Source organism: Lissotriton vulgaris, chromosome 5 (assembly GCF_964263255.1).
Source record: "Lissotriton vulgaris chromosome 5, aLisVul1.2, whole genome shotgun sequence".
Classification (NCBI taxonomy): domain Eukaryota; kingdom Metazoa; phylum Chordata; class Amphibia; order Caudata; family Salamandridae; genus Lissotriton; species Lissotriton vulgaris.
In genome coordinates, this window is record NC_141693.1 from 1,376,217,502 (window position 1) to 1,376,243,654 (window position 26,153).

Consider the following 26,153-nt stretch of genomic DNA (forward strand, 5'->3'; position numbering starts at 1 on the left):
CACTTGGTTTGCAAGGGATCTGGATGAAAACAGTTCAATGTGTTTACCGTTTTATTAAAGAGCAGCCTAAAGCTCTCCATATTTTCCTATATATGCATCCAGGAGTTACGTTACACTTCCAACCCGGGAGCAGATCAGCGGTCTTTGCATCAGACATTGTCTATCAGTAGTCTCGCAGCAGTCTGTTCGCTTGTTTCTAGGGCCTATGAATAAATAGTTAATAGAGTACTAACTCGCATGCAAATAATGATGATTCTCTCTCCAGCTTTGCATCCAAAGATTGCATTCTACTCTTTGTTCCTAAAGTGAAGATTTTGAAATGGACTTACAACTTCTCATTGTTAGCTCCATTTCTTTGAATAACCCTTTCCTTAATACCACACTCCTGAAGCCTCCTCTCTGTGAGTACAGCCAACTCTTACTCATGTGCATGTTGGCATTAATATCTGCAACCTGGCGATACTTATTTTCTTCTATCTCATCTAATAACCCACTGACTATCTGCATGAACCCACATACCTCGAACCTACTAATGATAACATCTAACACCTACTAATTTATTCTATACCTAAGGAACAGGAGTAATGCATGCACTGGTCTCCTTGCGAGCACAAAACTAATCCCAATAACCAACAATAACCACTAGACTAACCACAAACCTTGGGTTATGGAGCAGCGTGCTGTCAGGTGTAAATTGCTTGAACGACTTGTCAAGGTAGTAAGCACTATATAAAATGCAATTATAATTAAAATAAATGAGAAAAAAACGGCCAAAGTCAAAGGCTTATTGAGACAGTGCTCCCAAAACATATATGAAGGCAGGGCAGGTTGGAAAGTATTAAAAAATTCTGGTTATGCCCCTGACTAAATTTCCAACCGGTATGCTACCGATAAAATTCACACCGAGCTTTGGCAAAACGATAGTAGACTTCCTTTAGAAAAATGAAAAATATAATATCAGGAAGCAAACTAAGACTGAACAAAAATGATGGCAGTGAGAAATTCCCAGATTTATTAGCATATCAAAAAGTGTTTCCGGTCAGACAAGGGTCGTGGTGGTTTCCGAAGGCCATACATAAGGGCTCCAGTCTGGCTTCCCTGTTGAATAGGATCCACTTGGCCCACTTGCATTGGGAGCAAAGTTTACATTACCTAATGTCAACCCCCTTAAAATTGACATTATAAAGCCATTATCAGCAACATATTTGACACACTGGACAAATTAAACCAAAACTACTAAAATTTCCAAAATCCAAATAGGGTTCTCTCCGGCATAAAAAGCTCTTCAAGATTATTGAATTTTGGGGAAAACTTTGCTTCTAGAGTTGGCAACCATATCAGTGACCTAGGTCCAAACGGTAAACCCAAACCATTCTTAGAAATAAAACAATTACAAACTTTCTAATTTGGGCTTACATAAATTTCTAAAATGTACAGTTGTTCTTCGAAACCAAGGCAGCATTCATCTGCCAGTCCTAGCTTTCCTGCTAGGGACACTCACAAAAATAGGCCATGTGACTTCAAAGATATCAGGGGTGTGGAATCCTATAGAATGATGCACAGGACATATTGTTTGAGGTCATGGACAACAAGTTTCAATGCTTATTTTGTCCTGGAGACAAGTAGACCCAACCCCCTACAGCACAAACCCTTTGGTTGCCAGATTACAGTACCACATCATAGATCAGGAAAGGGCATTGTCTGCCGTTAAGGAAATATTTGCGTCCATAGGTTAAAGCTGTTCAAACTTGTATGTATGGTTAATTAATACAAAGCTGTTATTATTAGGGTTGAGCATTTTAAGGAAATGCTGTAAGTTCAGACTGCACTACTAACAGTGGTTCCCATATATAAATGTGTGCACACATTTGCATAGTGACACAATAGCTACAAAGTAATGTTTTCAGGATGCTCTCTGAATAGATGTAAATATAAGCGAAAGCTTGAAAGCAAGATTGAGGATTCTTTGCTTTCCAAATAAAATATTCATCGTTAAAACAAGCATTTACAATGCAATAGGTCTCGCAGCATTAAAGTTTGAGTTATTGGCATTGTGTATGACAATGGCTGCATAAAATGTTTAGCAAACTTTGAATTGCTGAGCAGTGAGTGTGTGCAAGAGTATGCTGTTCTTGAAAGCAGTGTGGTAGAGAGTGCAGGAATTTGGGTGACCTGAGCAATGTGGATGATGCACCTCACGCACAGGGTTGCCACAGTTATTATTCACAAAGCTCTGATGATGCACCTCAGGCACGGGCTCACAGCTGTTATTATTCACACAGCTCTGATGATGCACCTCACGCACAGGGCTGACGCAGTTATTTACACAGCTCTGATGATGCACCTTAGGCACGGGGCTCACAGCTGTTATTCTCACAGCTCTGATGATGCACCTCACGCACGGGCTCACAGCTGTTATTATTCACACAGCTCTGATGATGCACTTCAGCACGGGGCTCACAGCTGTTATTATTCACACAGCTCTGATGATGCACCTCACGCACGGGGCTGACTACAAGGGCAATAGTTTTTGAAAACCCTGGTTTCCACTTTATCATCAATTCTCTATCCTATTTTTTTCGCCATAGTCTGCAGATTTGTATTTCATTAGAACTTAATTTTTGGAGTGTGGCATAATATTTCTATACACCAATGACACCACACTTTTAAGGAATACCGTCTTTGTGTTGCATCACTCTTCCCAAAGGGCATTTCGCCATTTGCACTGCACTTTGTAAATAACCGCAGCAGATGTATGTGAAAAAATGCAGGCCGGCAGTTTAGGAAAGGGGAATGGGTGAACTGGGGGAGAAGGGGGTGGGCACGTAAATAAAATTTAAAAAAAACAACAGAGGGTAATTATTAAAAGAGACTCGTAGGCTCGTTGACGGTTCTTCACTTCTTCTTTTATTCACAAGTAGAAATAGTACAGCGGCACCAAACACAACAGCAACCTCCACCCTCTCCTTCAGCAACTGTCTCTCTTCCCACAACATTCTCTCCAAGCATGCATTCCACACATTCCACACGTGCACACACATACACGCGCTAACACACACACGAGACATACCACGCGCACAACACTACATATGCAACCAATACCACACACCCTCCTCCTCAAAAGCTTGAGTCACCACCAAAAGAATTACCCTAATTTAAAATCAGAAAACCGGACAGGCATCTTCCTTGTTCTATTACCACGACGTAGAGTATCACCCTCAACACCAACATGGGTACAAGATGAACCAACATCAACAATATCTCCAACATCACTTCCTGTGTCACATCTAGTACTACAACCACCCGTACTACTAGTTGACGCCACATCCTTCATTAATCCAAAATCATCGCCTAACATATATCCACTACACCCCCTTTCATCAACGCCACCAGATCGTGAACCTACCACACCATTCCTCTCATTACAAAAACTCAATTGCCGAAAATTCCACCTCTTACCATCTTCCAATTCTACTGCACTACCAAACACCTTCATTGCTCTCAAGGGTTTGGACCATACACTTTCACCTTTCAACACAACCCTAGGATTCTTTACTCTAACCATTTGACCTATTTTAACCAAAGGCCAACTACATTTACCTCCATGATACTGCTGATTGCGATCTTGATACTTTTTGACCTCAGATCCGATTTCTTTATCAATATCATTGTCATTGCACTGCATCTTATCATTCCTTTTCCTCAACCACCAAGGAACTAAACCAGTGAATGGTTTCCTACCTCTCAAAACCTCAAAGGGTGTTTTCCCTGTAGCAGAATGCGGGGTAACACGATATGCAGTCAACCTCTCTTGTAAAGCTTTCCTCCAAGGTAAACCTGCACTCAATGCCAATTCAATCACTTCCTTAACCACCCTGTTGAAGCGCTCAACTTGACCGTTACCTTCGGGATGATATAGTGATGATTTGATGTGCTTGATACCCATTACCACTAGGAACTCCTCCATCTTTTGTGATACAAACTGAGGTCCATTATCCGAAACCAGGACTTCTGGGACTCCTTCCCTTGAAAACACATCCTCTAAAAATTCAATGACCACATCCGTAGTCATCCCACTTACCATTCTTACCTCGGGCCATTTCGAATAGTATTCAACTAATACAATAGCATAACAATCCTTGGCTGATAAGAGCTGAAAATGGGCCCATGAAATCAATAGCCATTTTTTGCCATGGATACTCCGGTAACTTCACCATGGTTAAAGGCACACTCAATGGCTTTGCTACCTTATCACTAGCACCACAAACTTTGCAGTCCCTCACTAATCGATCCACCATGGAATCAACCCCTGGCCACCAAAACCACTCTTTAATCCTCCTTTTAGTACTGGACATACCACCATGCCCCTTGTGACTCTTCTCAACAATGTCCTTTCTTAAACCAACTGGAGGCACAATTCTGTGACCTCTTAGGACAATATCATTAATGACACACAGTTCCTCTTTAATTTTCTAAAACGCAGTACATTCACCCCTTAAGTTGGATTCTCTTGGCCAACCATCAACCATGATTCGTTTAACCTCTTTCAAAACAATATCTTTGTCCATCTCGCACATCCAAGACTCCTCAGACACGACACTATTGATGTCCCTTTCATTTATCAAAAACACATCCTTGGTGGTAAAAGCTATTTCACAATCCGTATTAGTTCCAATTTCTGTCAAATCTACATTAGGTAATCTTGAAAGACCATCCGCAACTACGTTATCCTTACCAGGGATATACTCTATATCAAAACTGAACATTTGCAGCTTTGAAGCTAAGCGAGCCAACCTAGGAGTTAAATTCTTCCCACCTTCAGGTCTCAAAATATTCACCAATGGTTTATGATTGGTACAAATTTTGAACTTTCTCCCCCATACATACATCCTGAATCTCTCCGCAGCCCATGAAGCAGCCAACAACTCTTTTTCTATTATGGAATAATTGCGTTCCGATTTTGTTAACGTGCGTGAAGCATACGCCACTACCCACTTCTCTGATTTAACATGTTGAGAGAACACAGCACCAATTCCATACCCAGACGCATCCACAGACAAAATACATTCAGCAGTTGGCAAGAAGGGTTTCAAACATGGTGTTGTGACTATTTCTTTCTTCACCTTCTCAAAACATATTTTTTGTTGCTCACCCCATGTAAACACTACACCTCTTTTTAACAATGATCTTAACGGTTCAACTTTCGAGGCATAATTTTCAATAAACCGTGAGTAAAATTCTGCTAACCCCAGAAACGACATCAATTGTTCTTTATTTGTGGGTTCAGGAACAGCTAAAATAGCATCAACATGACTAATTTTTGGTTGAATACCATCTTTGGATATCACATGTCCTAAATACTCTACTTCAGATTTCCCAAACACACATTTCTCATTTTTGATAGTTAACCCACTATTTCTCAATGCATCTAGAACAGCATATAAACTTTCATCATGACATTCCTTGTTCTTTCCATATATTAAAATGTCATCCTGAAATACTTTAGCATTTTTAATGCCTTGTAAGATCCTGCACATTTCTCTTTGAAAAACTGCAGACGCACTTGCAAGACCAAATGGCATACGTTTATATCTAAACATTCCCTCTGTGGTAATGAAAGCAGTACAATGTTTAGAATCATCATCTAAAACAATTTGGTGATATGCACTTGTCAAATCTATCTTAGAAAACCAAGAAGATCCACCAACGGAAGATGTAAGCTCTTGCAGATTTGGAAGAGGAAATGTATCAACCCAAATGGCTTCATTTAAACACCTTAGGTCAACACATAAACGCAAATCGCCATTGGATTTAAGAGAAATCACAACTGGCGAAACCCAGTCTGAGCTCTCAACTGGTTCCACAATTCCATCTTTGCACAACTTCTTAAGTATTTCACCCAATTTTTCTCTATAGCTAATAGGCACATTCCTAAGTTTTTGTCTAACAGGACACGCATCTTCTCTTAAAATAATTCTATGCTTGAATCCAACCATCTTACCAATGCCATTAGAAAATACATCAGGAAATTTTTCCTGAAGATTTGAGTAACTGTCCATCTCCAAACAATCATTCTGAATAGAATAAACAGGACAATCCAAACTAGGATCAATTTTCATACCCAAGTCAAATATGTGTGGCCACCCCAAAATAGTTGCACCTTTGTTAGCCACATAAATTTTACCTTGACACGAATTGTGTCCAAAACTTATCTTAGCTAATATAAAACCTTCTAAAGGTATTTTGTGTCCAGTATAACTTCCGGGGTGTACATCCGGTCCCAATAATGATCTGTTGGGCCAAAGAGATTTAAACAAATCCATGCTCATAATGGTATACCATGCACAAGAGTCTACCATAACTTTTATCTCCAGACCATCAATGTTGACAAAGCACGATGGTAACTTTTTAACCTTGCTTGTCCCTTTAATTGACTCATCATGTACGCTACATATTTCACCTACTACATGAAAAGTATTGTTTTGACTATCTAATTGGACACAATTAATGTCATCTTGCTCATCATCTTGGAGAAAATTGACCTTAGCTTTGAAGGTATGACACACTCTAGTGAAATGTCCCTTTTTTTTTTACAATTAGTACATATTTTATCAAGAGCAGGACGCCACTTATAATTTGCTAAATGGTTAGAAGATCCACACCTATAACACGCAAACTTCTTTTGCTCATTGCTTTTCTCATAACTTTTTTCATTGCTTTTCTTATTAGGATAAGAAGGATAAATAGTTGACTTATTATCATTCTTGAATTTAGATTGGTCACCCTTATTTATCACATTAACTGAACCAGACTCAGAATCATTTTTCTAATTTCTGACCTCACGAATACATTGGTCCGAAATCTCTACACCTCTAGCTACTTCAATGGCATTTTTTAACGAAGTACTCCCTGATGACCATAACTTTTCTTTAATTTTTTTAGATTTAGTTTTCATAAGAATTTGATCACGTAAAACTTGGTCATACGTCATACTTTCAAACTCACACGTAACAGCTAAACCCCTCAAATCTGAAACATACTGATCAATTGACTCATCCACTTTTTGAGCCCTCGAATAAAACTTTAAACCTCTCCATAACAACATTAATCTTCCTCCCAAACCTCTCCTGCATTTGTTTAACCGCACATTGATAAACACCCATGTCACCAGCATTTTCAATTTTAGGTAAATTTTTAAACTCCCTTAACCCTACAGCACCAAGTCTATGTTTAAGTAAAGACACTTTTCTTTCTTGAGAAGATTCTTCTTCAGCTAAAACCTCAACATAAGCTTCGAACATGTCAAGCCATAAATTCCATGCAATAGGGGGTTCACCGGACTCTGCTAAAAAGAACGGCGGTGGGTGAATTGAAGACATTTGAATTAAATAAATGTAACCAAAAACAACAAACTAAACCGGAAAAAAAATATTTTCCTTATGAGTACAATTCTTGCGCAAAAAGTTCACCAAAGTTCAAATTATGTCAATAGTTATTATTCATTTTGGGCAAAAAGTTCACCAAAGTTTGTAGTTAAATTCTGTCAGACGAAGAGCACTTTGTAAAAATTAAATGATGTAAATTCTAAGAATTCACCATGAACTCTGAGTTGAACTAAAAAATAAAAAAAAAAGCTTACTAAATATGTTCAGCATTAAACGGCTCCTTAATGCAACAAAGGAATATAAAGAAAAATAAAGAGTTAAACACCACCAGCGTTAGAATCGGCACTCGGTAATGCTTGTTGCTAGGATACCGTAAATAATTCAAGATGGCCGCCACGTTGTGTTGCGATGCGTGATGACGATGCAGCGACGTAGACGATCCACTACGGGAACTCGAAGGAATGTTTCTGGTCAAGCTGCAATAGAACGCACAATCCACTCCCGCGGAGCGCTCATGCACAATCCACTCGCGCAGGATACAAATTGAAAGATGCACAACACAACGGGTGAGTGTTGCCGAAGGTAAATGTTCAAAAAGAAGGATTTTACCGCTCAAAAGTTCCGCTCAGAAGTTCAGTCGTGGAGACATCATAAGTACAAGTCAAATCCAATTCCCAAAAATGACAATTCTTCAAGTAATGAAGAGAAAAAAAAAAATTCAAAAAAAAATTTGATGAAATTGTGCTCAGTGCCGGTACGAAATCCCACTCGTCGCCATGTATTGAAAGACTCGTAGGCTCGTTGAAGGTTCTTCACTTCTTCTTTTATTCACAAGTACAAATAGTACAGCGGCACCAAACACAACAGCAACCTCCACCCTCTCCTTCAGCAACTGTCTCTCTTCCCACAACATTCTCTCCAAGCATGCATTCCACACATTCCACACGTGCACACACATACACGCGCTAACACACACACGAGACATACCACGCGCACAACACTACATATGCAACCAATACCACAGTAATCACTGCGGGCAAACATCTGCACCTAGAGAGAGTTGGCGTGTGCCCTGCATTGAAATATCCGCAAATCCACTGTTACTATTCACGCGTGGCACATCTTCCTTCTCAGGCATCACCCCTGGCCAGGTCCCTTCACACATAGGGTGGTCTCTGAACCCAAACACTATTACCCCCTGGCGAGGTCCCTTCACACGTAGGGTGGTCTCCTGAACCCGCACACTAATCTATTGTGTGCCGCAAACCTCCCTTGCTGTCAAACATTGGACTACGACCACCGGACCATGCCAGAGTCTCAAGCTATCCATGAAATCCCTTTCATACTCTGATTATTCTGAACTTTGGGTATGGTGCATCCTTCTCCGGGATCAACATTGGGGGCCTTCAGAAAGCCCTGCAACGGGTCCCTCCACATAAGCTTCCTTCCCATGCATCAGACGTCAAGGTTTCAGATTCAAGGTATTATCAGATAGAAATATATCAACAATCCTGGCATTTTCCTTCAGAGAGGGCTCTGCCACTGCCCATGTTCAAGGCCCCCTCTGAGCACAAGCTACGCACCCTGGAGTGAGCCAAGCCCCTCACACCCCAGGACCAGCGAGCCTTTGACACGACAATTCACCAATAAGCTCCTCACCTGGTTCTGCCGTAGAGTTGAAGCTGGTCGAGTTGTCCGTGCATAAGAGAAAACGAAACCGTTCGTGCGGCAGGACTTCCGTCTTGTGAAGCCCGCGGCCACGGAGTGCCTGGCCGGAGGAGCAGCGGTGAGCGGTGGAGGCTGCAGAAGTCCGGAGTGGCGGTAGTGGGCTCTAGTTGTAGGGGGGGGTGGCAGTGGGGGGTCTCAGTAAGCTTGTGTGTGTGTGCGTGTGTATGTGTGCAACGGCGGGGGGGGGTTGTCTCTGAATGTGTGCGTGCGTGTATGGGCGCTTGTGTGTGTCTGTGTGTCTGCGCATGCGTGTGTTTGCGCTTCCCAGGAGACAGGAGATGGCCACAGCGAGCGGGCGTGCGTGCCTCGCTCCGATCGCTTTCTTCAAGATGCGCGCGGCCAGCTCCTGTCTCCTAGAAAGCTGCGTCGCTAACTATACGTCTCTGTGACGACACCGCGCTCACGCGCGGTTTAACGCCACAAGACCTAAAAAAGGAAGTATCAAAAAAAGTTTTGCCAAGTTATTGTGACATTTTAGGTACCATTACCTTGAAGCATCATTTAGTAAAATGTGTTAATGTATGCTAGTATTTCCAAAAAATACTTATAATGGAAAATCAGTTTAACCAGTTTCAACAAAATATCAAGCATTGACAAAGCCAACTGGTATGACATTGGTGGTACGCCGTTTGGTTTAGTCAATGCATGCCTAGTTTTGATATGGTTTTTGTACAACTTAACTGTTGCAGGAGCAGCCGGGCCCTCATTATAACAAACATTGACAAAAGAAAAAATATTTTTGATCAAAAAAAAAAAAACTAAACAAAAACATTGCCACAGTAGGTCCTAGTACTGAACAAAAAGTAGTTTGTATGCTGAAATGCTCCTTATAAAAAAGCAGAATGCTATCGCTCGCAGTGAATCCAGCCGGTAGTCAGAGAGGGTTAGAATTTTAATAAAAACAAAAGGGTTTGGTAAACGCTAGACCTAAATGGGGGCCCAAGTCTTAAAGAAAGTCAAAAAAAGTGCATCCAGGGTATAAGTCCTTGCATTAGTGCAGATGTATGGCTTTCATGAATTCATACGAATATACAAAAGTAGATCAGGAAATTGTACTCCCAGAAAACATTTGTGAACGACATTTTAGTACGAGCAAATCTGCACATGTAGATTTGCTTATGCAAAAATCTGTTGAGCGCAAACAAGTTCACTTTCCCACCAACCACTGCCCCCACCAACCACTGCCTCCCCCCCCCCCCCCCAACCCTGGAAGAGAAGAGGTTTTACTTCTGCCCTTATCGGGAGTAGATGTCCAGCCTTCCTCTGTATTAGAAAAGATTGAAGATGAGCTGATAAAAACACATTAAAACATACAAGTTAGTAGGTTTGTTCAGACTCAAAAGGGCATTCTAACAAGGAGGGAACAATTGCTTACTTCTACTTCTAGCCCCAGTATACAGATCTACGGAAAGGCGCCAAAATAAGGCTATTGCTAGTATTTAAACCCTATGCTATGGAGCAAACTGTCCCATTGACAAGTAGATATTTTATTAAATTCCACAACCCTCGGTATACAATTTAACTACACCCTCCAACCACATCTCATCTACAAATGTATCACCACAAGGGAATACCTTCCATAGAGTACTCAGGACACAACATACCTTCAACTTCAAGACCAAATATTTGGAGTTCTCCATTCAAGTCATCACACCAGCACACGTACAAACAATGTTGTGAATTGTACACAACACTTTCTGGACCCCTGAGAAACTTCACATACTGGGACTCACCGATTCTCAGCTCAGCTAAAATAGCAAGCTAAAAGCAGGCAATTTAATGAATATGTTAACTGTACCTACGTTCTTTGCCTTTGGCTCCAAATTACAAAGCCGGATACAAAAAGGTCTTTAGCATACATTTTAGCACTGACCACAATAGCTTAATTTGACATCTTTGCAGGCATGAACATTCCGCCTCTTAATTCAGCAGATCTTTTACTAATTGACCTCATGCTTGTTAAGAGAACAAAGCTGATCCTTTCAGAATGGAAAAGTGCCTCGAACATATCCTTTTACACTTGATAGGCATAGTTATGCTTCATTAGAAGTGCAGAGCTCACATGCCTCCACAAATTACACTCTCGTCCCAACAATCTGTGGGACTCAATTGACCCCATCTTCAAAAGAACATTCTCCATAATTAACAAAATGTATCTGATTAAGCAAATCACTACTTATATACTCATCAAGACACATACTGAAAATACCTTCATGGAAGACTAATAACTGATTTCCACCATCTGATGCAAACCGTTCCAGACCCTTTCCCTGTACTCTCACTGTCTTTTGCCTATCTCTGAATTCTTATACCCTTCTATTCCTTCCATTTCTAAACAGAAAACCCTTGTATTTCTAAACAGAAAACCCTCAGTGTGCTGCTTATGGTACAATAATGTTTGTGTCACAAAGCGAGCTCAAAGGGCATTCAATGCCACAAGCATTTATAAGCCTTTAAATCGGATCTTAAAACCGTTCGTAAATGTACTTGAATATTGTAATTGACTCTCCCCAACAACTCAGCTCTTGTGTACACTAAATGGCTTAATTTCAGGTTTGGTCCAGATGATTTTAAAATAAGAAGTATTTTGAACCTTTGTTATAAGTTCTAGATACTATTAAAAATGTTGGAAATGAAAAAAAGCATAACAAAAGACACGGCTTTCGTGCAAATAGTTCCAAAAAACAATATATGCGCCCATTGAAATGGTGGACTTCCGATACCTCAAGGGGTTTTAATGTCTATATCTCAACCATAATTGTCTGACAACAGCTAATTATGGTGAGATATTTGTGTAAATTGATCTTCCATACCTAAGATATACACCCAATATATACGTCAAAGATTAAATCACAGTAGGGCACTCTCAGACTTTCATGTTCTTAACATCATTAAAAGAAATATTGTTTAGTTGACTAGTTACACCATATTTGCATGAAAACGGATATAAAATGTGACAACATTAAACAATATAACATGGATTTGATCTTCTAGAACATTTTGCATGGTATGACATTCTAACCTGAGGGAGAAGACATTTAAAAGAATATCTCCCCAGCGCTTATCTTTTAAAGTGCTTCACAGATCAAGAGAGGACTGCTTAAAACATGAGGTAATAATATGGAGATGCAATAAATCCACATAAGAACAAATATTGTCAAAGCCAAATCGGTCTGGTCTTTCCCATAGCTAAATTAACTCAAGAAATTACTAGATGGTCCTTGTGAGTCAGAAGTAACAGCTTAAAATTTTTAACTAGGCAGCACCCAGCAAAACTTTATTAGATGCCTCTCTCAAGTCATTCACATTGCTTTAAATGTCCTTTAAACTGTGTGGCATCAACATAATCTACGTATAAACGTTGCTAATCTAATGAACTGTACTTGTTTTCTATAGAATAAGCACACAAAATTACAAAAAATGTCTTGATTTCCATAGAAGACCACAAAAGTATAATTGGATACCGGCAGTTACTGGTTAAGTCAAGTGCCTTCATTCATATTCTTAAGCGAAAGAAATAATTGATGACTAAATGCTGGAGAATGCAAACATTCAGCCCCAGTCACAAGGATCTGGTTTAATCCATCATTCTTTTGCTCACCACACCACCCCAGTTTGGACCCAGACCAGCGTCGGATTGGTAGCACGGGCATTCGGGCAATGCCAGAGAGGGCAGTTTCCGAGTTCTGCTGTGGGCCGCTTTTTTTGAGCAGTCTGGGGGGCCATTAGGGCGCTGTGTCTATTGTTCGAATACAGGCTCAGCCAGCGGCCCAGTGGGTGTCTGAGTAGCCTTTCTAGAGGCAGATGGGCGATCATTACCTCCGTTTAGCAACAGGCAGAGGTGTCACTTTCTTTCTCGCGCTGGCCGGCCCATTAATGTGTGCACATACTGAGCGGGGGCACGAGGCCCGAGTAGGAGTGGCCTCACTAGTTTCACCAGTATAAACTAACGCATTAATTTTTTCACCCCCCCCCCCCCCCCCCCCACCCCCTCCTAAAGTCATTTTGTAAGATTACACCAAAGCAGTGATTTGAGGAGTGATTATGCAAACGTGGGCTGATTTTTGTTTTGGCGTGCCAGGGCAGATTTTCAGTCCCAATCCAACCCTGACCCAGACATATGCAAACCAGTCTTGACCCTGTTCCTTATGGGAACAGTCCAGCCCGAACTGCCAAGCCAGGCCTTATTCATATTCTTAGCAAAATTATTTTTGAGTAGCACTACACTTGTGTGCTAGTAAAACGCACACTGATACATGCTATGGGTTGTGGTATGAAGAAGCCAAATGTAAAAACATAAGTTGGTTTTAATAAGATAACTCAATTTGTAATGAGAACATCCCAAAGATGTCAATACATTTTTCTATTTTAACCAAAGTGATGAAACCCTACAACGTGTAGAATAAACAAGCATTCACTGGCAAATAACTCCTAGCTGAAGTTCAATGCTTTCCACCTTGTGTACAGTGCTCCCTTGTGGTTTTATGATTATTTTGAGGGCTAAAAATGAAGAAAAAAAACAATAAAAAAATAAATACATCGGAAATGTTGATTTTCTTTCGTTTTTAATAAAACTTGATTACACTTTTTAATGCTAATGGTGATTGGGAATAATGATTATAGATCTGCTTTATATATGTCCATATGCTCACCCTTTGATAAAGCCAATAGGCTCACTTTTTATTTTTTGATTTTGGGACAATTTGGCAAAGTCAGTATGTCTGACTTACTTAAAATAACACATTTTATATTGTAACATCACAGTCAGTCTGTGGGGTTTTGGTGCAGGGCCTGTTCCCAACTCCACATGGTGCTGCGCACAGGGGGGGGTTGGGTCCCAGCAAGGAGTTTGGAGCAAGGCTTGGCAACAGGTCTTGTGCCCAACCACAGCTGCGCACACTCGAAGGCTGTGGGAGATAGGGTGCAGGGCATGTCCGCATGCACAGGGGGTGGTTGGGTGCCAGTGAGCGGCATCGAGCCTGACCCGGTCTGTGCTCAACCGTACAAAAAGCATAGCCAAAGACATGGCTCTATGCCCAACCACATGCCACGAATGGCGATAAACATCTTATTTTACGCAAAAAAACTAGTTTTTAATTCACTAGGAATAAACAACAAGCATTTGCAATGCCATAGGTCTCACATTCACATGATTTTGAGCTATTGGCATTGTAAATGACAATGCCTTCTATTTATGTTTAGCGTTTTTAAAACATAAATAGAAGGCATTGTTATTTACAATTCTAATAGCTTAAAAACACAATAAACCTCACACCATCTATACCAACAGAAAGTGCGCTTTAGATATATCAGGTAGAAGAGCAAACACCCCGAATGGCGCAGATGAAAGCACCTTAGAATGGACCTGCTGTAGATCTATACGTTTTAACCTGCTGGTGACATGTTCATATCCGATTGAGAAAGCTCAGTGCACAGCCAACGCTGGGGCAGCCAATCAAAAGCAGCCACACGTCGACTTCGCTCTTCTCAAGAAACTAGGAGATGCTTGGACTTTGCTTCCTGATGTGTGTACAAGATATGTGTACGGTATAGGTAAAGGCTCCGAAGCATTGTTTATGGGCCATGTTTCAGCAAAGACAGTGACTGCCGTTTCTTGGAGAAACCCCTGCCTTGGAATGCATTCTAGGGTGCATGCACATTCTTGATTGGTCTACCAGTTTCTATAGCTTGCCTTATTGTTAGTAGTATCCATTCTGTCTTGTTCGTAGCCCACACAACAACCACCGACACGCAGGCCAACACTAGAACCTAACATTACTACCAACACGCCCACCTCACTCCCTCACCACAACTATACAGGTCTAACCAAGAACGCATGCTACCAAAAGGTATCAGAGCGCTTCACAATAGGAACATAACTGATACATGAGCATTATCTAATTGTGCCTCTAATTGTGCCGATGAAGGCACAGTATCAATGTTCATTTCTTGAGCGGGTTGCTCCAACGATAGGGCGAAAGCGAAACTGCATGCTGGTTTGCCTGCAGGACAGGAGATGTGCGCGTGCCGGTACGTGCGCGTCCACAGACCCCATTCGCAGCGTGTGCACCGGTCTGTACCACTTGGAAATCAAGAGGATCACAATAAGTCTTGCTGGCGACAGCGCTTTCGCGCTGCAACGCCAGGCGAGACCTAAAAAGGTTGAAATTGAAGAGTTTTCTTGAAATTACGTTATGCGCTAAAATGTTAGCTAAAACATACCTTTTTAAATTAACAAAACCACTGAAATCAACCAGTTCTAGTTATCTCAAGTATCTATAACTTGTGGTCAAAAGTAACTATACCCGGGGAGAGGAGGTGGCCTCACAGCCAGACCTAGCGATTTTAGAGCTGAGAAACCAATGCGCGCCTCGGATCAGCATCCTGCGCAAACCACTTAATCTCCCTGTGCCTACCAAAACAAACAAAAAATAATGAATGTGTAACACATAACTAGTGCCCATGTAAAGTACTCCAACACCTTCAAGTCGAGCTTGCGCCATATAAGTCTGCAAAAAAAAAAAATAATCTAGCACCCTCGCCAAGCACTGCTTATAACCTCACATATTACATCACTTGTGACGTTCTGTGACATCACTGATAACACGATTCCAACATCTAAAATGACATCATTGATGACAACACTGCGCGAGTTATAGTTATTTTTGGGCACAAGTCATTGTTACTTGAGAGAACTATAACTGGTGAATTTCAGTGGTTTTGTTCAAAATGTTATGTTTTAACTGACATTTTCACCTAACTGTATTGTCCCTTTAACATCTGTTTTTTCAGTGTATATAAAAAAAGACTTTGTCCCTTTATCCTATGCTTACAAACTGATAGAAAACCAGATGTGAGGTGAGTAAATTTAGAGTGTCGCTGGTTTTAAGGGTGCTCTATAAAGGAGCTGCTTTCCACCTAAACTTGGGAACTACCCAGAGTTCTCTGCTTCTCTTTTGCATATTATATATATACACACACACGCAGGAAAAAAAATTAAAGTGGGGTTATTTGCTAGTAAAGTAGTAAGATTTTAAAAATTAATGAGCACTATAGTTTACAAACCAAAATAAACTGGTAAATTAACCATTTATATGTAACTGACATAAAAATAACTTACAAAGCCACATAATTTAGATCTAATCAGTGTTGTAGTACGCGAGATCAGAAGCAAATCATTAAAGCTGTGAAAGTTATAATTAGGTCAGTTGGCCTGCAGTCAGGCCCTGCACCCAAACCCCCAAACGTTCAGCCACCAGCAAGAGACCTTCACTAAATATTTTTAAATGTTTTTTGTCCTTACGTATCTTGTGAAACTCCTGCAGGAGTCCCACAGGAACACAGCACTTGATCACTATAAGGCACATATATTAATTGTGCTGTGGGATAACCCTCCCCCCAAATAGTCAGAGGGTCACTGTGTACCAGTAACCCTCTCCCCACTATCTTCATGTTTTACATCAGGAGACAGAGACGGAGTCATGTGTCCTCCAAAGTCTGCCGTAATATTTTCTTTCAGGTTGCAGCCAGCCAATCGCGTCGCATCTCTCGCTCCCGCAGGACCTCGAGTCCTGTTGGAGCGAGTCAGACGATGGGGGGGAGACACACTCACGACCAATCAGATAACTCAATTTTTTTATTATGTTCTGCAGGATCAACTGTCAATGTATCAATACATTTTTAACCTTAATTTCTCAAAAGATACTGAACTGATTTACGCCAAATTACAAGTGTCGTCAAAGTCAATAGGACTCACCTACGAGAGATATTGGCTTTGGCTATGTTTTCTAGTGATGCTGTACAACAGCGTATGCTTTGCAGTGTGGCAAAAACCAATTTAGAAAAGCACTATGATGCAGCCATGGCTCATAAGTTTTACACTACCACTGGATGTATCACAGTCCTTTTTTTAAATTATTCTTAGCCATGCTGATATACAGCATTGCTACAACAGTTGATATGTATAGTGATAATGATTATTTACAACATGACATAATTAGACACATTGCTGCCCCTTCTTTTGAGCTTAAGCCTTCAGCAGCCCCCCAGGGGCTGCTGGGGTCGTCTGCTCCGGTGAGGTCCACGAGGCATAGCGGTGGTAAGCGAGCCCTGGAGGGAACGCCGTCTAGTGGTTGCTGGTGACTATACTGTGAAGCGGCCGCAGAGAGGGCATTGGTGGTGTGGACCCCCCATCTCCCCTTGCTGGACGACGACACCTGCTCTCTGGAGGCAGCCCTGACCGCGAGACGCTCCTGCCCCAGGTACTGGGAGCGCTGGCTGCTGGTGCGTGGGGGTGCTGTGACCGGCGGTGGCCCGGGACTGTAGTGGTCGAGAGAGTTGGTGGCGGGTCCGCCCCGAAGGGCCCAGGCGGGTTGCCAGCGGGCGCTCGCAATAATGAGGGGCAACGGAGGCAGTGGCCCAGCCACGCATGGGCCCATCGACAAGTTTACCAGCCCGGGGACGGCGGGCGGTGCGGCCGGCTCTACGCAGGTGGCCCCGCCGGACAATGCAGCATTGCTGGCAGCAATCACCCAATCGAGAGACATGCTGGACGCTAAAATTGCCGCTGTTGGGTGGGATGCTGCTGCGACAGGATTTGCGCAACGCAGTGTCCCGCATAACGGAGGCGCGAGTGTCGGGTGTGCAGGACGATGTCACTATCCTCAAGCAGAAGGTGGCAAAGCTGTAGAGTACTCAGAAGGGCCTGGTGCTGCGGTGCAACTCATTGCCAAAGTCAGCAATGCACATGTTGTACAACATGAATAAAAGGCAATGGCAGAGCCAGTAGTCTCAAAGTCATTGCCAATGCTAGTTAGGTCTAAGCACAACACCCTGTGGTTCTGAGAAAATCAGTAAGTCTTCCCATACGTGAAAGAAATATATGTTGAGCACTTTGCAAAAAAATCATATCAAATAAAGAAAGCAATTGCGCCCATGTCCTAGTGAAAATATATTTGAAAGCAGATAACACGTCACAATAAACATCAATTTTAAAGGATAATAGGGCTGCTTGATGGGCATGTGGCCTAGCAAAATATAAATACAAATGGCCAGAGGTTCAAATAGAACAGGAAAAAAGAAAAGTAGTAACCAAATCACAGCGCGATGAGCAGGGGGACAGCAATCAAGCGAAGTAAACAATACTTGGCCCATGCTCCAGCCGAAAGAAGAGGAAATGAAGCCAGCATGTGCTGGCCAATTAGAATGCAGCAAAAAAGTGACAATGAAGCCAACCAATACTAAGCAATGGGCAGGCTGCAAGCTCCTTGTTGGATACAATCATTTTCGCTTGCATCATATGCACTGCAGCAGTTAACATCTAAAAAGCATGATTTCTGGGTTAAGATGTAGATATCTGTCAAATTTGGTGTGATTCCGTTTAGTTGTTTGTGCTGTGTCCGTCTAATTTTTCCTATGGAAAATGCATGGGTGAACAAGCATTTACAATGCAATGGTTTCGCCTTTGGAAAAGTTAGAGCTATTAGCATTGCTCATGACATTTCTTTTTTTTTTTTTTTTACTTATAAATAAATGGCATTGTTATTTACATTGCAATAGGTCTCACATTTGTTGGAGTTGGAGCTACTGGCATTGTAAATGGCAATGTTTTTTATTCATGCTTTTTTGTTTGCAGTGGAGTGATTTTTTTTTTAAAGTGCACACTATACCATATTATAAGCTTTTATAGCAACTATACAGTAAAGCTATAGCTATTTTAACGTAAAAGGGTGTAAATGGATGAATACAAATACAAAAAAGAATCATAAACTGTATGGTGGAATGTATAGCAGGTGACAGAGACTACCGATCACAACATACGTACTTGAAGTGATTGTGGGTACCATATGTAACGAGATGCATCCATAAGATTTGAACACTTTTAAGAGGCACAGTCAAGTATTTTGGAATAACGACAAAGAGAAGAGCAGCAGTTAAAGCGATATAGAAATAAAGAAGAAAGAAGAAACTGTGTAAAAAATAAGAAAGAAATATCTTAATCTCGCATATATTAGCATCAGCCCTAATAAATCATCCAAGCTCCCTCTTCATTGATCTGGCCTGTTGAATTTGGGACTTTTAAGCTGCAGGGAGTGCCACTGTCCTGGGAAAAAGTGGCTTTGGTACTTGATGTTAGGCTGGAACATATTGAACAGGAGAGCAGCAATAAGAGAAACCACAGGAAAGCACATGCAGCAGGTATTATCCACGACCAATGCAATACAAAGAGGAATCAAATGCTTTCTTAAAAAGAACCCGGAGCTCACCCTTTACATGACGTCTACCTCGTGTGTATCGTTAAGAAGAGATGCTAACAACAATATGATGTTTGGATAGTCAAGTCCAAGGATGACTAGCCTCCACCAGGGCTTTATAATTTAGGCTCTATGTGATCGCCCTCCTCAAACTATTAATGGGTCTGCATCCTATGGAAAAGTGTCTTTGCAATTGCTTACTGTATACAGGTCTCAGCAAGAGGAAGACACAAGCATACCCTTCATGCTCAAAGTCTGCCTTGGGGCCAGCAATGATGGGCTAAAACATCCAGCGGAAGGGTTAGGTTTCTGAATGTGGAGTGGGATTTATAGGAGCTGAAAAGAATGTCTGATAGTATTAAAAAAATGCTTACGGGATCTTGGATAATGCTACTACCCAAACCCCAAACCCCTAACCTGAAAAGTTGATCAGACTGCTCCATGTATGCAAGTCAGCACTGCTTATGGTTTTAATGTTTTTCAAATGATTTCAACAAACAGCAGCAAACCTAAATGTCAACTTGCCTAGCAATTGTTAAAAACGTTTGTAATCTGTGGACATATTTTGTGATTCTGAAACTCTTATAGTACTTATATGGGAACCAATTTCTAGCTTTAGAAATTGCACTGTTTATTGTTCTCTCGCTTTAGTAGAATGCTTCTACCAGCATTCCCCTACGAGCAGGTTACTTACCTTCAGAACTGATCTTTCTGGTGGATACCCTTACATAATTACAGATTACTCAGCTTGTGAATATTCCCCAGGCATCAGCCTGGATGCGCAAACTTTAAAGCAGTAGTCCTGAGTGCTGGTAGATAGTGTTGTGCAGCTCTGCAAAAACGTCATTCTCCTCTGGGAATGACAAAGGGAATCCCACATATAAGTGTCACCCATTCATGCTGATATTAGTTGCTTTCTTAGACTAGCCGTGCCCTCAGACTGAGGGTCTATCAGCAGATCGGAATGACCAGTGTGCAGACCTCTAGATTGGAACCTTTTCAGAAGAAAAAGAGCCCAACTCACAGAATAGGGAGGTAGGAGGGTCAGCGAGAAATCTGCTGTTAGATAGATTATCCACAAGAAACATTGTTACTGAAGGCAAGCACCTTGTTCTTCTGCTTGATAGTTCCATTCTACAGATTCCTCACCATGTGACTAGATAAAATAGCAGTATCTCCACAGGTGTGGATCTGTGAACTGGCTCAACCTGAAATGTCCTGCAGGACCACATGTCAAAATTGCTGATGTTATGGCGATGAGAAACACTACCGAAATGGTGATCAAAGCTGCATCGCTGAAGACAACGGAGCTGCCGCGTGAGTTCGTGTCATGGCGGCCCATGACTAACAGCTGGGACGGCGACACACTGCAGCTGCCTTGAATGGGGATCGGCCCAGACAACTACACCGCCGGATACCCAAGGTGACGAGAAGGCACCCGATCGGACTGCAGACAGAGGGGGCATTTACGGAAGTGATCCAGTAGTGGAGTGATCGCAGCAGGGGTCTTCCGCCGGGCGCGTCCTGTCACACAAGCGCCCGGTGCCAAGGTGAGAACAGTGCCGCTTCATAGACTCTGGGGCACATCGCTGGTTGGCGCTTCATCCTTACGATCTCACAGCGCTACACCGGCGGCCAGATCCCCGACCAACCCTTTCCTTTTTACGGGCGAGCTCACGGGACATGCTTGCTGCGTGGCTCCTCCTAAGCAATTCAGGAAGCAACCGCACCTCAAGAAAGGCATAGAAGGCAATCATGCTGCATAGGACAAACAAGCGGCGGCAGGACTTCCGGCTTGCTTGCGGCCCGGCCGGACCAGATTCGGGGGCGTTCCCGGCTTTTGGCTGACGTAGTATGACGTAGCCAAAAGCCAAAAATTCTCGGGAACGCCCCCGAATCTGGTCCAGCCATGACGGACGCCTCTCTGTTCCAATGGCTAGCCTCCATTTATGGAGCTAGCCAATCGAACAGAGGGCGGGATTGCCGAGCAACATACTGTAATCATCAGATTTCTCCTGCGCAAAAGCTGCTTGCGCAGCTTTGCAGTCGAAACCTAGCCTCTCTGTTCCAATGGCTAGCCTCCATTTATGGAGCTAGCCAATCGAACAGAGGGCGGGATTGCCGAGCAACATACTGTAATCATCAGATCTCTCCTGCGCAAAAGCTGCTTGCGCAGTTTTGCAGTCGAAACCTAAAAAGCAGGTGCATGCAGGATTGTTTGATAAAAACTGTACTCAAGCTCTACATAGTTTGAAGCAGGCCTTAGGTACCAAACCACGAAATACAGCACATACCCAAGATTTAAGTTTGAATTATTAGCTAGTTATCAAGGCCAGAAAAAGAGAACTCCAAGCTGAAGCATGGGATAAACTTAGCCTAGCAGCAGTTACCAATAATAGCAAATTGTTTTGGGAGACAATAAATTGTCCCTTTTTAAAGGATGCCTGTGTACCAGAATTGCCACTTTGGTAAAAATCTGCACGACATGTAAATCATTTACATATGGTACCTTATTGCGACATGTGCACATCATGCAATTTATATAGCTAGCACTTGGCACTTTTATGCGATTTTGCACGAATACATTTTGTTTAGGTTGTACATAAAGTTACCCATGATGAATGTATTGAGGGCTGTTAACCATAGTTTTGTACTTTAATGATTGCTTATACGGTTGTTATTGACAAACCGAATAAAGCTTTTGAAACAAAATGACATGAATAAAGTGCTGATTCCATTCCCTCCATTAAACATTTTCCGTGCTTGCACTAGGAGGATGCCTTCATTTATTTGACGCGCTTCTGCCTGCGGTGCAGTAGTAGACACGTGTCTGCCATGCATAGCCGGAGGGAGTCTGGCCCCGAGGCTGAAGCATCCCCTCCTGCGGGTGAGGTGAGCGACTCCAACCCTCCCTGTGATCCCTGTTAAGGGGAGGCTGAGACCGGACAGCCAGCGCTGCCCCTTCGAAGCCAGGTTCTAGTCCCGGTGTGGGCTCGGCATCCCAACCTCCCCCCCCCCCCCCCAATAAAAACTGACTGATACTCTGTGTGACGTCGCTGCTGCTCATTTGCAGCGCTACGATGCCTGCGGGACGAGTGGGCGCTGTATAAAGCTTCAACAAATAATAATAAAGTCAGTCTCATGCACAGAGCGGAGCATCGCCCCGGCAACAGTCCGCTGCAGACTCACCGCTGGCGGCTGCAGGACAGGCGAGGAGCCGGGCTGAGAGCAGGAGGAGGTAGGCTGCAGGGAGCATGGTGCGCCGAGGAGCAGCGCCTTGAAGCGGCAGGTGCAGCGCCTCAGAGCGACGCCTCGCACTGCACACTGTCTCCACGCTGACTCCAGATGCCGGTCGGGGCACGTGACCTGACACCCTGAGGCGGTCCTGTCGAGGCCAGGCAACCTTAACCAATCATCAGCGATGAGAGCGGGGCCACGCCTCTGTGCTTTGCCTGGCCTAAGGCGTGGATTACAAGGTCTCCCTATCACAGCAGACTGCTTTCCGGGAAGGATTGGGGAGGGGTGGTTTGCGATGAAAGCATCCCCCGCGAGGAGCTGAAAAACAGGGCAGTCTCAGCAGTGCTCTACATGCTCTCTCCTACTGAGCGCACGCCCCCCCCCCTCCCCTGCGAAAGGTGCGTATCAGGGCCTCAGTGAGACGAACTGAGAGAGACAGTGACAGAAGACAGAACAAGCACCTACGAGGACAGTGGGGGGCGGGAGAGGACACAGGGGGCGGGAGGGGGGCGGGAAAGGACACGAGGGGAACGGACGGCGGGAGGGGGCGGGAGAGGAGACAGGGGGCGGGAGGGGGGCGGGAGAGGACACGAGAGGAACTGACGGCGGGAGGGAGGCGGGAAACGTGGGGACGGCGGGAGGAGGGACACAAGGCAGGACAGCAGCAGGGCCGGACCAGACTCGGGGGCGTTCCCGGCGTCGCGTGACGTCGGCAAAAGCCAAAGAATCTCGTTAACGCCCCCGTGTCTGGTCCGGCATTGACGGACGCCTCTCTGTTCCAATGGCTAGCCTCCATTTATGGAGCTAGCCAATGAAGCAGAGAGGCGTGTTCAAGTCACCCATACTAGAAACTACAGATTTCTCTGGAGGAGGAGCCTAACGGCTCCGCCCCCCAGCGAAACCTAAAAAGTGTATTGGATCCTACCCCCTTTTTTCCTGGTCCCTGCTTGACAGATCACCCTGACAGGAAGGAGCTGAGATGGATGATCTTTACTTTTGGAAGTTTTGTAAAGATTTGTCAAAGTTAGCAGCAAGACTAGAGGTCCCTCTTAAGTCAGACACGAAAGCACTGAAATTCTTTAGTGAAGCTGTAGCTTCACAAGTCGTTACTAGAGGTCCTTTTCAAGTCAGACATGTGCCTGAAATGTCAATCACCACCCTGAGGGGTGGTAGCTTCAATCTAGATTAACAATTTGGTATTTGTGAAATAATCTGCACAGGAAAAAATAAAAGGCACTTGTTTTCAAAAAGTTGGTCAAGCGCATGAAAAGCTTAAGACATGGCCCGTAGTCCTAGGTTCAACAAGTAGATCACAAACTATTTTTGGTGCTTTATAGTCAATGAGAGTACAAATTACTATCTCTACTGTCATATGGTATTGCATCTTGCATTAATTTAGGGTTTCAGTTATATATATATATATATTTTTTTTTTATTAATATTATTTTTTTGGGAGCTGACTTTCAGAGCACCACTAATACTAATACAATTTAGATGATTCTAAACAATTATTTCCAGACTATTGATGCAGTCAGCGAGCCACGGTTAATACAGTTCCGATTTCCTTAACACTGCCATATTCACTATACAAGATTCAATAATTTAAAGGATGGACAGATTGAGCATTTAGAAGTATGTGCTGTCGTCAAACTTGTACTTGAAAACGTATTATGAAAACAATATAACTATCCAAATCGTGAGCACAAACAGTACAATGGAGTGGGTGTTCACTTTTTTCCCTCCAGACCACAGAGTATACGAAAGAAATATCAAAATTGCAATATAGTTAAAAGGTAGCACAACATAACGATAACTAAATAAAAAGAAACGATATGATATGTTATCTGATGAAAACAGATCGTATATTGTGAACTGGTGCGTATTCCCTAGAGTTGGTTTAAGTACATTCACCCTCACGTTCTGAACTTTTTAAGCACTAGTGGACAACTTATGTCTGATCTGTGAAGTGTGCACTAGGTGTAGTGGCATGCCTAGAATCATTGTTAGTGGGGAATGATCACCAATCAGAATCACCCGTCTGCCACAATCAGGCAGGAGTGCCAGGATGTCCTTGAATTACAGAGGTGCAAATCCCATACCATACAGCACACCACACAGGATGCTGTATACAGTGACTAGCATGGAAATATACAGATTTGTGGAGAAAGGGAGCTTGGCCCAGAGTGATAGTACAATAGAGAATCACTAAAAGGATGAGTCAAAGCCAACAAACATGGCATGCCACCCATTAATCTCAAGAATTTGCCCCATGGAACATTTCCAATTCCCCCACCCTGTAAAGTCTAATTTCATCACTCCATTGGTTTGCAAAAATCAGAGACCGTCTCTCAAAGTAAGCAAAAAGCCACATTGGTGAATGTAGTAGAATGCTGAGATTGTATCTTTCGTATTCTTTAACCCGGGACGACTGGATGCTTGGAAATTGTTGGTGAATACCTTTGGATTCAACTTCATTTACTTCCAACAGGACAATCAGTCTGTATTACAGTGAACGTTTCCATTTCACAACACACAACGCCTCCCCACCCGAAAATAAAGAAATAAAACACGGCTAATCCCTCCTCTCCTGTCCCCCAACAAACCGATGTCATTTAATAGCAGAACAATTGTGCGCCTTCTATAAATTACTTACAGGATGGTAGTGTCCGTAGGGATGGCTCCCGGAAGACGAGAGAGTTTGCTCCGACTGCAGTCGATACGCTGGGGCCCACAGGAGCAGGGGGTCGGACAGGCAGGAGTACTTAGGGGCAACAGAAAAAGCAGCAGAAAGAGAGGAGCACAGGGAACCGCCATCTTAGCTCTGAACGCCGTAAAGCAAAAAAGGTCCGGTTCGTACTTAATTTCACTCCACCATCACAGCCTGCCCACCCCGCGGTGGAAGGGGGCCGCGGAAAAGTAAAAGGGTCCGCCGCAGCAAAATCGGTATCGGAGCGTTCCACCGTCCCCTCCCAGCTCTAGGGAAGTACAGACAAAGAGATGGGACTAATCCGACACACGCCCCTAAGGTGTGCATGGGAAGCCACACAGGTTGTTTAACGAAAGCTTTGTTTGAACTAAGTCGCCATCTTGAAGTGTCCCACGTTTCTTTTGATTAACAGCAAAGCTGGGGGGAAAAAGCGATTTCGTTTCCCAACATTTTAACATTTTTAACATTTTTCATTTCTTTCTTCTGGTATTTCATTTCACAACAGAGATATTCCAAGAAAATCATTTTTATGTGCATTCCTATATATTAAACTTAATGGAACTTTGACATTTTGTCTGAAGATAGATTTAATAAAATAAAATATGATTTCCTTTTAATTTTATATTTGTAACGCTTTACATAAACCACGAAATTAAACAGCCTACTACCTTGGAAGGATAGCCGCTTGGATCCCAACCGAGCAGCCATTTGCAGGTGGTCAAATCCTCCTAGTTTCATAATTTGTCATCCTTTGTGGGTATAACAGTATCCAGTCGGCCCTTTTGTCACGTCAGTGTAGAAACCTCCTGTAAAGCCATTGTGGTTATTTACATTGTAATTCAA

General features: G+C 42.9%; 1 protein-coding gene across 1 annotated transcript in view; it reads right to left on the bottom strand.

Moving 5' to 3' along the window:
* The window catches only part of LRIG2 (leucine rich repeats and immunoglobulin like domains 2), a 384,256-nt gene extending 358,654 nt beyond the window's left edge, over positions 1–25,602 (bottom strand). The window contains exon 1 of the mRNA XM_086923328.1: positions 25,257–25,602. Coding sequence (XP_086779454.1) covers positions 25,257–25,417 — 161 coding nt within the window. The 5' untranslated portion in view covers positions 25,418–25,602. The remainder of the gene's footprint in view (positions 1–25,256) is intronic.
* Between the last annotated feature and the right edge of the window lie 551 nt (positions 25,603–26,153).